The 13,247-nt window shown below is 36.3% G+C and overlaps 1 protein-coding gene across 1 annotated transcript in view; it reads right to left on the bottom strand.

Moving 5' to 3' along the window:
• Nucleotides 1–234: 234 nt before the first annotated feature.
• STK32A (serine/threonine kinase 32A) overlaps nucleotides 235–13,247 on the bottom strand; it is a 138,593-nt gene continuing 125,580 nt past the window's right edge. The window contains exons 11-13 of the mRNA XM_074291746.1: nucleotides 12,586–12,714; nucleotides 1,608–1,672; nucleotides 235–1,321 (exon numbers count right to left, since the gene is read on the bottom strand). Coding sequence (XP_074147847.1) covers nucleotides 1,249–1,321; nucleotides 1,608–1,672; nucleotides 12,586–12,714 — 267 coding nt within the window. The 3' untranslated portion in view covers nucleotides 235–1,248. The remainder of the gene's footprint in view (nucleotides 1,322–1,607; nucleotides 1,673–12,585; nucleotides 12,715–13,247) is intronic.

Genomic DNA, 13,247 nt, shown 5'->3' with positions numbered 1-13,247 from the left:
TAGGGCTTTTTGGCCAAAACAGAAACAATGGCTATTTACATATACTCTGAGCAATATGGTCCAAATAAGGACCATGGGCATTTTACTGTTGGCCAATCCAAGGATAGCCAGTGACTTAGTTGGAGGAGAACACAAGAGGTGGAGGTGGATGGTAGTTACTTTTGTAAATATTTTCAGATATTTATGCTTCTTCCTTGCAAATACACTTCATTTTTTTTTAAATGGCAAGAAGTCTTTTTTTTTTCTAGCATTGCCGGGACTTAAGGCTTGTTAGTTCAATACATTAAAAGCTGTAAATACTAAGCAGATGCGGAGTCCCTCATTTCTTGCTCACAGTGGAGTGAAGCTATCTAGTGCTCTGGATTCACACAGGCCCTAATTCTATATATTCTACCCCCAGAATGTCTGCTTCCTTGATCAGACCAACACTTTGTCCTAGAGTTAGGTGATGAACATAGCAAGAAAGAGACACCGTCAGTGTTTCTTTGTGTCTTAATGGCAGTTAGTTTATCTCTCACCCTGAATGTCTTGATAGACATCAGCTCAAACTTCTCTACATGTTAACATCTGACCATATTCTTTTCTGTGGTTTCCTGGTATTTAGCCAGATAACATATAATCCCTAGTTAAATGAGATGATCACTGCTGGAGGGCCATGTTACTATGAGAAGGTCCCTGATTGAGGGGAGTCTCTTTGTGATTAAGTTCCATTCTTTTTTTTTCCTGGACAGAATTCTCCACTTTATGCTCAGATAGATTAAAGACATTCTAACTCCCCTTTGTTAGTTTTCTAAGATGGAAAGACCTCACCCCAATTCTTACATTTTCTATAGTGTGGCAAGGAGGAGGAAAAGAATTAAATATAATAAGAACTCACAACTATATAGTGTTTCCCTCACAGGAACCCTGTGAGGTAGGTCATATTTCTATAGGTAATGTAAATATTATTACCCCCTTTATCCACTGAGGCTCAGAAAGGTAAAGTCATCTGCCAGTGGCCACACAGGATCACGGCTGGGATTTGGAACCAGATCTTTCTTAGTCTAAGTCCTGTATTCTTTGTACTACACTAGAGTATAAACCCCCAATGCTAAGTGTTCTACTATAGCACTTTGGGCATTTGTAAATGGGGGTGGGGATAGGTGAGAACTACTATCTGAGCTTTCTAAATGGAGGGTTCAGAAGCACATGGCACAGGACCCATGTGCAGAGCAGTTGATTAATGTTGTAGAGAGGATGGAGCAGATTTCACAGGTTGTTGTTCTGACCATCTTCTGGGTCTTTGGCTTGTGCCAGCTTCTCATTATGTTCCCTTCTTACCCTTCAGATAAAAAGAGGAAAAGGTTTAAGTCTTGAATGGGAAAAAAGAAATGCCTGAGTAAAAACAAAACAAAACAAAAAAAACCACAGCAAACCCAAAACACATCACTGATTTGAATGATCTACTAATGATGCTACTGCTTTCTTTACCAGTGAATGAGAGAAGTAAGAAGCATTCATCTCCCTTATTCACTCTACATGGAGAACTACTATTTAAAAATAGTGGTTCTGCTAGAATTTCTAGCTGACACATTTTTTAAAATTTACCTTTTCTAGGAGTGACTTACTTTTCTCTGTTGAATATAATGAATTCCTTCTGAACTGATTCAAGGTGCTCTTGAAGAAGACAAGTCTGCCAGATGGAAAAAAGAAAAGGGAGATTAGCAGACAGAGTCCACAATCAAGCAACAGATATTTCCTAAGTGCTTATCATACTCAGTAAAATCAGTCACATAGAGATCATGTAATCCAACCCTCTTTTTTGCAGAGGAGTAAAATGAAACCCAAAGAGCATCACTCACCAAAGCTCATGTTGGGAGATATCAGCCAGAATCTAAATTCAAAACTACTTTAGCCAAAAAAGGATAAATTCAGAAAGTATTTATGGGAGATGTCAATGGATGCCCACAGTTCAGCTACCACCGCTCTGACATATTGAATAAATCACTTAAACTCTCAGGGCTCTAGTTGGAAGTAAGGTACCAATCTGCACTGGTAGAGGAAGCTTCTTCACCTGGGAGTTCTCTCTACTAATAAAGTCACAGGTCCAGTTCCTGTCCTAGAAGGGTGGAAATAATCTTATTTTTTTAAATAATAGCTTTTTAATTTTTGAAATATATGCAGAGATAATTTTCAACATTCACCCTTGCAAAACCTTGTGTTCCCAATTTTCTCTCCCTTCCTTCCATCTCCTCCTCTAAATATGCAATTCTGAAAGGAAGCTTAAAGATCACTTTATCCCAAATCCCCATCTGACAGAAAAGGAAACTGAGATTCAGAGAAGAAACTGACTAGGCCCTCAGTCACATAAGTAATTAAAAAGTGTTGGAGTATAGGATTCACATTCAAGATTGCTGAGTACTCTTTTAACTGTTCCACATTGCCTTTTCCTTAGCTCTAAATTATGACCTCTATTTATGTGTCAAACTTTCTAGGAGAGCTTAAAGCATTTTTTCCCCAGTTATCAAACTGAATGACTGATTTGGGTAGGAAGGTACAATTCTGTAAGAGTAAGAGCCTGTCCCCTACAAAGTTCCCAAGATAAATGTTAGTTCAGCAGGGACAGCTACATCAAAGAGAGGTAACCAAGGACCTGGAAGAAGGCAAAAGCAATAAAAGAATCAAAATCAGAATCATAGCACTCTTATCTGGCAAAAGAAAAAGGAAGCAATACTCCAGGCCAGCAGAGCAATCACCACCTCTCTAGGCTGATTTGGAAAGACTTGTTAAGGTGGCTGTTCAACCTGGATGTCAATGAATATCTGCTGAAAGACCATCAGCTATTTACCCCAGGATAAAATCAGAAATGATAATTTCTTGGAGAAAACAGGTCTGAAATTATGCTTCAAGAGCAAGAGCTGCAGCAGCTCACCTGCATTTCCCACCACATATTTCCTATCCCATGGTGAAAGGCTCAGATGTTCTACCGCGTGGCCCAGAACCATCTCTCTCCTCCGGGATCACATTTAATTCCATCTGACTGTTCACTCCAACCACTGTGACATTCATTCATCAGGGATTTTAAAAAGTACTTTGGCTCCAATGAACAGACTATTAACTATGTCTGACTGGGTTATTGTATAAAGTACCTGCTTGAAAGATCTTAACCTTGAGAAGTGCTCAACAAACATAGGGCCTAGGAGGAATGAGTTTCCTAGAACAAAAGTTTTGGATGTTTACCAAAAAATGTTTCCCTAAATTACTTTTGAGGACTTAAGTTATTTCTAAGAGAAAATTTGGTTGCAAAGTTATCCTTTGTCAATTTCTTATCCTTTAGAAAATAAATATTCAGACTGGAAACTGAGTGGATGCTCATCAATTAGAGAATGGTTGGATAAATTATGGTATATAAATGTTTTGGAATATTATTGTTCTGTAAGAAATGACCAGCAGGATGATTTCAGAGAGGCCTGGAGAGACTTAGATGAACTGATGCTGAGGGAAATGAGCAGGACCAGGAGATCATTGTATGTAAGGGCCCTTTAAATGGGTGGATACAGTGCATTGGGAGATTGAGGCCCAGAAGTAATTTCTGTGGATATTAGGACTGCCCTTGGGTGGGATCTTGGCCACGATGAGATAGCTTTGTAATGGGTGACTCGCTGATTGGCTGTGTGTGACCTCACAGGCCCTTTATAAGCCCACTGCAGGCAGCAGTCGCTCTCTTTAACTTGGCGCTCTTCACCCTGGCTCCTTAGCCTGGGGCAGCCAAGCCGAGATGGGTAGCCAAAAGAGGTAAGGGTTTTGGTAGTGAACACCTGGTCAGAAGACTCACGGCAACAATATTATATAATGATCAATTCTGATGGATGTGGCTCTCTTCAACAATGAGATGATTGATGCCAGTTCCAATGATCTTGTGATGAAGAGAGCCATCTACACCCAGAGAGAGGCCTATGGAATGTAGATCACAACAGGGTATTTTCACTTTTTTTTGTTTGCTTGCATTTTGTTTTCTTTCTCATTTTTTCCCTTTTTGATCTGATTTTACTTGTGCCGCATGGTATTTGTGGAAATATGTATAGAGGAACTGCACATGTTTAACATATATTGCATTACTTGCTATTTAGAAGAGGGGATGGAGAGGAAGAAAGGGAAAAAATTTGGAATACAAGGTTTTGCAAGGATAACTATTGAAAATTATCCATGTATGTATTTTGAAAATAAAAAAGCTTTAATTAAAAAGAATGTAAACAGATAAGCCACATTAAAATATATGCATATTCAAATCTTTTGTTTTTATATCACCTTCCTTGATGAGTATATTTGTCTTCTCTTCCCTACCTAGGGATTGTAAATGTAGCTACCTTTCTAAGAAGGAATAAAAATGAGAAAAAAAAAGCTGTTCAGCAAAACCAACTAAAACTTCAACTGAGTCTGACAGTATATATATAATGTTATATATTAGACTTCCACCTCTGCAAAGGGAGGGAAGTCCATTCTCTTTTTTTAAATGGATAAAGCTTGGCTATCATAATTCACAACTCAACCTCTCATTTTATATCTAGCAACAAGCCCAAAAGGGAGATCTTAGACTATCCACTTACTCTTCCAACTTAGAAGACAATCAGAATGAAAACAAGAAAGAAATTCTAGAGACAAAAGTTGTACTCACTAGTCAAAGAGTGATTTAGTTACAAGATTAGTACAGAAGTAGAGCTCTCAGGAACTCTTGGCAGAGGCAGCAAAGAAAGGTTCTAAGAATTATTGTAGGAGACTTCCGAAGGGTCAAAACAGAAATATGAATATTCAGAAGAAAAGGGAGAGGAAATGCAGGTAAGAAAAAGGCCTGGCAGACTTTTACAAGAAAGGAAAAAGGGGAAGAAAAATGCAAAACAGAATGATACAGTGGAAATAGCACTAGACTTGATCCAAATACTCTGCTTCTATTACTGATGTGATTTGGGGCAAATCACTCCTTTGCTTTTCAGTTTCCTCATCTACAGATAGAGATAACTAGGTGATGCTGTGAATGGAATCAGGAAGAACTAAATGCAAATATGGCCTTAGAGACTTACTAGCTCTGGGCAAGTCCTGTGTTTGTCTCATTTTCTTCAACCAAAATGGGAACTAATAATAGTACTTAATTCCCAGAATTGTTGTGTGGATCAAATAGATAATGTTTATAAAGTATTTAGTGCAGTGCCTAATAAATGCTGAGTGAGAGAAGTAGAAGAGAGTAGAAGACTTCTAATAAGGTTCCTTCAAGTTATAAATCTAGGATACTACTAAAAAAAGGATACTACAAATGAGAAAGAAGACTATCATAGAAGAAATTACTAAATTGTATTAGCCAAGCCAGGGAATGATGATTTGGCACCTGGAAATGAAGAGGACCTGAGATACATTAAATTAAATGAAGCTTATATCTATCTGGTGATTTCTGGTCCAAGTGGAAAAACCAGTGGTTTTGGGGGCAGAAAATCTTGAATGAAATCTCACCTTTGCCATTTATTACTTCTCTGACTTTGAGCAAATCATTTAATCTCCACAGGCCTCAGTTTCCTAATTTGTAAAATGGACAGAGGTGTTATTGGATAAAATGGCCCCATCTAACTATAAATCTATTACTGTGATCTGAGTTTCAGAGAAAAAGTATATGGAGGTGAGGGAGAAGAGATGGTTTGGAACAGGGATTAAAAGGTTTGAATTATGTTATCCTCAATGGACAGAAGGAGTGAATAGAATTGTACGGCTTTTAAAAAATATGAATTTCAAAAAAATAATCAAAATCTTGAGAGAAGTAAAATATGGGAAATGTTCTAATTGAATAGAAGCAATAAAGTCATTTTCAGTGGGGGTAAAGGAGGGAGGAAGGTGAAAGACCTCTAGGAAAGAACAAAGTTTATTTTAAATTAATTTTTATTATATCTTATTTATTGTACTCTGAAACTCTATAGCCTAAAGAGACATAGTGGAAGAAATCCCAGGACTTATAGGATAAGGATAATAATAATAGCTCACAGATTTACAATTGTTTGTTAGTGTAAGACTATATATATATATATACACATATATATATATGTATATATATATAGTCTTATATAGTTAATAATAACTATATTATAGCTAATAATAACCCGTATATATATGTATATATATATATATATATATATATATATATATATATATATATATATATATATATATATATATATATATATATATATATATACACATATATATATATGCGGGTTATTATTAAGTTAGCATTTTCAATCAATGTGGTTTTAAACATTAAATTTTTGAGACCCCTTGTATTTAATCTGGGATCACTGATCATTTCATTCAAATATTTTTTTCATGTAAATTGCAGACTTTCTCTTTCAGATTCAGATTTCACAGCAGATGGAAGGGGAGGAAGATGCTTTCAAGGCATCCTTTAGGCTCTGCCAGGTCCTGGGCAACTTGTGCTCAGTGGGGAATACAACCATGTAGTAGAAGACACATCTCTTCCATCAAGGAGCTTGGAGAGACAAACACTTAACACAAACAAAAGAGAGTTAAGTGACAACACAGGCAGTATGTGATCATGGGTTATGTGGATAGCAAGACCTTAAATATGTTTGTAAAAAAATCCAAAACACTTTGTGGGAGTGTTATAAAATATTCAGATTGCCCCAACAGCTCATAAAGTTCTGACCTTTAAAGATTTTCTTTTTTAAAAAAAGAATAGAACAACAGTGTGTCTTTAATTAAAAGGTTTTTTTCATCCACACAAGGTTATGTGAGGGCTTTTCCCCCCCTTAATGAGGACCCCTATTGACTGAAAAGTCTCATTTTTAATGAGATTCTTTTAACAGGAAAATTTAGTTAAAGGTACTTCCTTAATATACTAAAAAAAAGTCTTTTGTGTATAAAAGGCACCTTTGATAGATGGCAACCTGATGCAGTGGAGAGAATGTTTCCAATTTTTCCTTCATATAGCTTATTTATATCGCGTCCTTTGAATGTTTAGCTGTGATCTTCTTGAGAATAAGGGCTGTCTTTTGCCTAATGTTTGGCACAGTACCTGGCGCATAGTAGGTGCCTAATAAATTCATGGAATGTTTGACTTAAAGTCAGAAGAGAACTGAGTTTTAATTTTGCCTCTGAAATTACTAGCCTGGACAACCGAGAGCCCATCATGTTCTCTGAGCCCAAGTATCCCCTTTCTAAGGAAACAAGGATGAATGGAGAGCACTGAGCTTATAATCAATGGAAGGCTCATCTTTACGAATTCAAATCCTGAGACACCTTCCAGCTCTGTGACCCTGGACAAGTCACTTAACCTTAATTTGACTCAATTTCCTCATCTGTAAAATGAGCTGGAGGAGGAAATGGTGAGCCATAACTGTATCTTTAACAAGCAAACTTATATACAACTGAAATAACTCAACAACAAACATTCCCGTCACAGAAATAAGGATTAGGATTATCTATAGTGTCTATGATGGGAGGTGGATTGTGAGGGCCAAATGAAGTATAAATCTAAAATAAATCATAAGCATTCCATATAAAACAAGCTATATTATTATTACTAGAATATAAGGCTTAGAGTCATGAATTTAAATTCCAGCTCTGCTATTGCTGAGTGATTTGAAACAATCATTTTCCCTTTCTTGGTTTCCATTTCTTCCTCTAAATTAAAGGTATTAAAGGAGATGACCTGATGGTCCCTTCTCCCCTGACATTAGGTGATTCTGTGAAATTTCAAGTAAAGCCTGTTTTCTTATGACTAAAAGCCCCCATTTCTAGAGCACTTTAAGATTTGCACTTCCCATATAGTATTTTATTTGAATCTCATGGCAACCTTCTGAGACAGGTACTCTAGGTCCCTCTAACTCCATTTTACAGACTAGGAAACTGAGGCTCAGAGAAGTTGTGAGCCTTACCCAGTTAATTTGAGTGAAAAAGAATCATGCTGAGAATGCCTATTGTAATTCTGTTGAGGAGGCCTGGAGGGATCAGGGAGAAGATAAACTATTCTAGCATGGCAAAAGCTCCTTAGGCACAGAGTCTTTCCCCTGTAGCTGAAGACAAAGATTCAAAGGTTGGGTATCAGGAGACAGCTGGATGCCACTAAAATGTTCACGCTTGGGTTGCTCCTTTCCACATTCATGGCTTAAATTTGAATTTTTCTGCTAAGTGTAAGGTATTATTATTATTTTTTTTAAAGAAAATGTGATCCTTAAACAGTGCTGCTCAGCACAAGGAGTTTTAATCCTTCTCTTGTGAGGCTGGAGGCAAATCCTATTCTTGTTTTAAATGTTTAATTCAGTTCCAGGAAAGTAGCCCCATTGATTGAGACCCAGTGGGGCATAGAAGATGGGGAATAACTTAGGACAGATCAGATCCTGGCTTTCTGGCTCTGGCACATATATATGTGTATTTCCCATGGTTGCTGTCCATCATTCTTGAAGAGGACCAGAATGGCTCCATACCTTGGAGTCAACTTATAGTGAGTGCAATGCTCTATCACAGGTCAGGCACAAAGGGTCCTTATAAATATTCAGGTGGATTCTCTAAATTTGCACAACTCCACTTTCTTCTGAGCTAATTCACTTCTGTTTCCTCATAGAGCACTTCTCTGATGAGGAAAGTATGGGAGATAAAAGCTATTAATTAGACTTACTACCAGACTGAAGGTCTACAGTGCCATTGTGCTGACCCCACTATAAGCCTGTGAAGCCAGGAAACTGAATCACTTCCATTTGAATTATCTTAGGAAGATTCTGAAGATCGCCTGACAAGCCAAGGTACCGGACACTGAGATCCTTTCTTGAACTAAACTGCCAAGCATCCACTGTATTTCGATATATCTGATAATTGGCTACCTCTCTCCACCTCATACCAGCATTTGTTTTTTTCTTTAGAAAATACAAAGATTGCATCATTAAGACCCCTTTATACTCTTTAAAATTTACTGAAAACACAAAGAGCTTTCATTTAAGTGGGTTATATCTAGGGATGTGCTGGTAAATGTCTAATAATCAGCTCTTCTGCCCCAAAATGTAAATGACGCTTTTAAATTTAATTTGCATTATTAACATTTTCTTCAAAATGTACTTAAGTCTAGACAATCAATGTAACAATAAATCAAACCCTGATTTGTAACATTTGCTTATTTCCAAGATATAAATGTCTAAGATTTAACAATCAGTTCCCCAGTCAATATGAAATAGCTCCAATAATACAGGGGTGTCCCTATGTGACAGGAGGTGTTGTGAAAGTCAAATAAGACAGCAAAACTAAAGGCATTTTGAAAAATATAAAGCACTATGAAATTTTAAGGGGTTATTTCTAATTTATCCCCTCTTGTTATTTTTTATGAGAGAACTTTTGCAGGATCTTTGTACCCTTCAGAAGTTGCTTTTTATAAATCTGAAATTTTAGGAGGTTATTTCTAATTTATCCCCTCTTGCTATTTCTTATGAGAGAACTTTTGCAGGATCTTTGTACCATTCAGAAGTTACTTTTTATAAAAATCTGCTTTATTTGTTCTTTAAACAATGTGCTTTTCAAGGGCAGGCACTATGTTATCTCAATTGAACTGTACAAATGTTTAATTAAGTGCCTTAGGCTCTGTGTAAGCATGGTGCTAGGGCCTGGTAATGGAAGGGCAAAAATAAGACTCCTTGCCTGTCCTTGAGGAGTTTATAGTTTCCTAAGGAAAGCACTGATATAAATAGATAAGTAAATCAAAATAAATTTGAGGGAAGAGAGTAGGGTAAGTCAAGACAAGCTCTGTGGAGGAGATGATAGCTGAGGTGAACCTTGAAGAAAGATAAGACTTTGGGGAGGTGAAGATAGGGAGAGCATCCATTCCTGGTGTGGGTGATGGAATGATGAATTCAGGACATAGTTTAATGATAGGAAATAAATTGGGAAAGCTAGCTTAGAGCCAGATTGTAGAGGACTTTTAAAGGTCAGGAAGCAGAACTTATATTTTGACCACTGAGGGTTTTTGAAGAGGGTGGTCATGGTTAAACTAATGTCAAATAATAATAATAATGTAGGCGGGCATCTAAGTGCAATAGATAGACTGCTAAAGGCCTGAGTTCAAATCCAGCCTCAGACATTTACTAGTTGTCTGATCCTGAGCAAATCCCTTAACTTCTGTTTGCCTTAGTTTCCTCATCTCTAAAATGGGGATAGTAACAGCATCTCACTGTTGTGAAAAGCAAATGAGATAATAATTTAAAGTGCTTAGTACAATGCCCAACACACAGTAAGCACTATATAAATATTAATTATTATTATGTTGGTGGTTGTGTGGAGGATGGGTTGGAGCTGGAAGAAGCTGGAAGAAAGGAGATTAATTAAGAGATTATTGAGATAGGCCAGGCAAGAAGTGCTGAAGACATGTAAAGTGAATGGGAAGGAGAAAATAAATGCAGGGGATTTGAAGGAATTTAGAAATTTGGCAACTGTTCAGAGGAAAGGGAAGAGTCAAAACTGATTTTTAGGTTGTGAACGTTAGTGAGTAGGAGGATGATGGTGCCCTCAATAGAAATGGGAAAGTTTGGAAGAGTATCAGCTTTAGTGAAGGGAAATTCCACTTTGTACATACTGAATTTAAAATGCTCAAGAGAATATGTTCAACAGGCATTTGGTGATGCATACTTAGAATTAAATAGAGAGATAAGGACTGGATATATAGATTTAGGCATCACCTGTAAAAAAAAATGAAAATGAAACCCATGGGAACTGTGAAATTATCCAGAGAGTGAAAGAAAAGGTTTCAGAACACAGCCTTAGAAAACTTCCCTAATGACAGGCCAGAATGGTAGAAGGAAAATGAAAAGAGAATAATGTCAAGGAAATCAAGAGAAGAGAAAATTTCAAGGAAGAGGTAGACAGCAGCAAAAATTATAGGAAAGTCAAATGGATAAAAAAACCCAAAATCATTGGATTTAGCATTGAAGAATTAGTTGATTTCTCTCACACATATTATGAAATTTATTCCACAATATATCATAATAAACTCCAAATGTACACATAACCTAAACAAAAGATCAAATCGTAATAAATTAGAGAAGGAAAGGACCTACATCTCATAACTATGGATGAGCAAGAATTCTTAACAAAACAAGGAATAGAGATGATCACAAAAGATAAAATGGACTATTTTGATTATATAAAATCAAAACGCATTTGCACAAGTAATGTAGTCAGAATTTGAAAGGACAGATAATTGGAGGAAAAAATTCTTTGTAGGGATTGACATTGTACTAGTACAGAGAAAAGAATATATCTTGTTTGGAGACTGGAGCAAAAATAGTACAGAATGGGGAATGATGAGAGGGATTTATAAAATAAGGGAGTATAAAAGAAAGGATAAGGATTTCACAGTGAATTACCCTGATTTGCCCAAAATGAGGCAAGATGTCTGCATAGAGGGAAAGGAATAGAAGTGGGGTAGGAGGGTTGAGGGGAGAAGAGCAAGCTTGGGACATATTGTAGGGAAGTAGAAGAAAGGTCAATAAAGGAATAATAAAAGAACTTTTAAGCAGCCAAGAGCCAAGTTGAGATGAGATGACATAGATTTGTTTTGCTAGCATGAGTTCTCTAGAAATGTTCTTTAAAAAAAAAACAAACCTTCCAGCCAAATGCTCTGTATATTGGAAGTACTTCATAAATAATAATTGAATAAATGGACATAATATCGTTAAGTGCAGACGGATGTGTTGGAACTAGCTGGAACCAATAGTTAAATTTTCAGCCAGAGTATTTACATCTTAGAAATCAGCAAATACTACATACCAAGGCTTGGTTTGTTGTTTTGTTGATTGTCTTGACTTAAGAAACAGAAAAAATGTAAATAACAGATTAAAATTAAAAGTCACTTTGATTATCATAAATACTCAAATGAAGGACATCTGAAGGAAAATTCTATCTGCATCCAGAGAAAGAATGGACAAATAGAAGTATGTAGAAAAGGCATTTATATATACATGTGTGTGTGTGTGTGTATATATATGTATATATATACACACACGTGCATATACACTGTGTATATATATATATATATATATATATACATATATATATATATATATATATATATATATATATTTGTATTTATGTCTAATGGTAGCCATTTCTAGGGTGGTTGGTGGGAGGGGGGAAAAGGGGGGAAAAGAAATATACATGATAACTTTATCATATATTTTTTAAAAATAGCAAGTTTTGCATAATAGATTTGCAGTTTCATGTGCAATCATCTTTTTAAACATGATACTATGTTATGGAAATGATTGTTTTATTCCATAAATTAAAAATTAAATAAGCAAAAAATATTTTAAAAAGAATATTGTGTGTATATTTTTTCCCTGGAAAGCCAAGTTGTTAAATATTTGCTAGCACTTCTTTGGGCCTGGACTATTCCAACTTCATTTTTAGCAAACTCGACTTACTGAAATAAAAGATTTATGGCACAAACCATAAGGCAGGGTACTCGGTTGAAGAGCACACTAGGAACTTTAAATGATCATTTAGAGCATCATGATTTTTCTTGTGTACCCCAAGGAGTAGGGGCTGAGATATGTGCGTTCTGTTGCTCACCTGGGACGAGTCACATTTCCTATTATCTTTTTCTTTCTTTGCCAGTCGTTTCTTTTTCTTATGAAGAGGTTTGGACTCTAAAATCATTTCTTCAAGTTCAAAAGTGGGATCGCAGTTCAGTCTGCCTTTCTGCAGGGAACAAAGAAAAGGTCACCTTTCTTTCTGGACTCAACCTTCTATATCATTTTGCTAATGAGACAAATTTAGGGGAATGGACTGAACTAAATCTCAATAAAATCAGCCCAAGATATTAACGAGAGCAGAGCTCCTGCTGCATGTTTTTTATAATTTATTGCCTCCTTCCATGGCATAATGGGTTCATTATTCTTTATGCTTATATTTTATTCTCTCTGTCTTTTAATAAGCCCACCATGAATAGAAGGGAAACAAATGGTTTTTTTTCCCCTAAATTACATTTTATCTTTCTTGTTGGTGGACTTTTGGGGTCATTATGGGCTTTTGTTGCTGGAAAAGTACTATGGTGCTAATGAGACTAGTCACATAGAGGGCTATCTTGGGGAAGGAGTAGAAGATTTGGGCTTTAATGGAAAGAGCAATGGGTATGGAAGCAGAAGACTTGAAATCAAATTCTATGGACTGAGTGAACAAGAGCAAGTCACCTCACCTCAACCTCAGTGTTCTCCATTGAAAACTGAGAGGAT

The sequence above is a fragment of the Sminthopsis crassicaudata genome, chromosome 2 (assembly GCF_048593235.1).
Source record: "Sminthopsis crassicaudata isolate SCR6 chromosome 2, ASM4859323v1, whole genome shotgun sequence".
Classification (NCBI taxonomy): Eukaryota; Metazoa; Chordata; class Mammalia; order Dasyuromorphia; family Dasyuridae; genus Sminthopsis; species Sminthopsis crassicaudata.
Note: the sequence above shows the minus strand (reverse complement) of the source record. Positions and strands in the feature narration are given on the sequence as shown.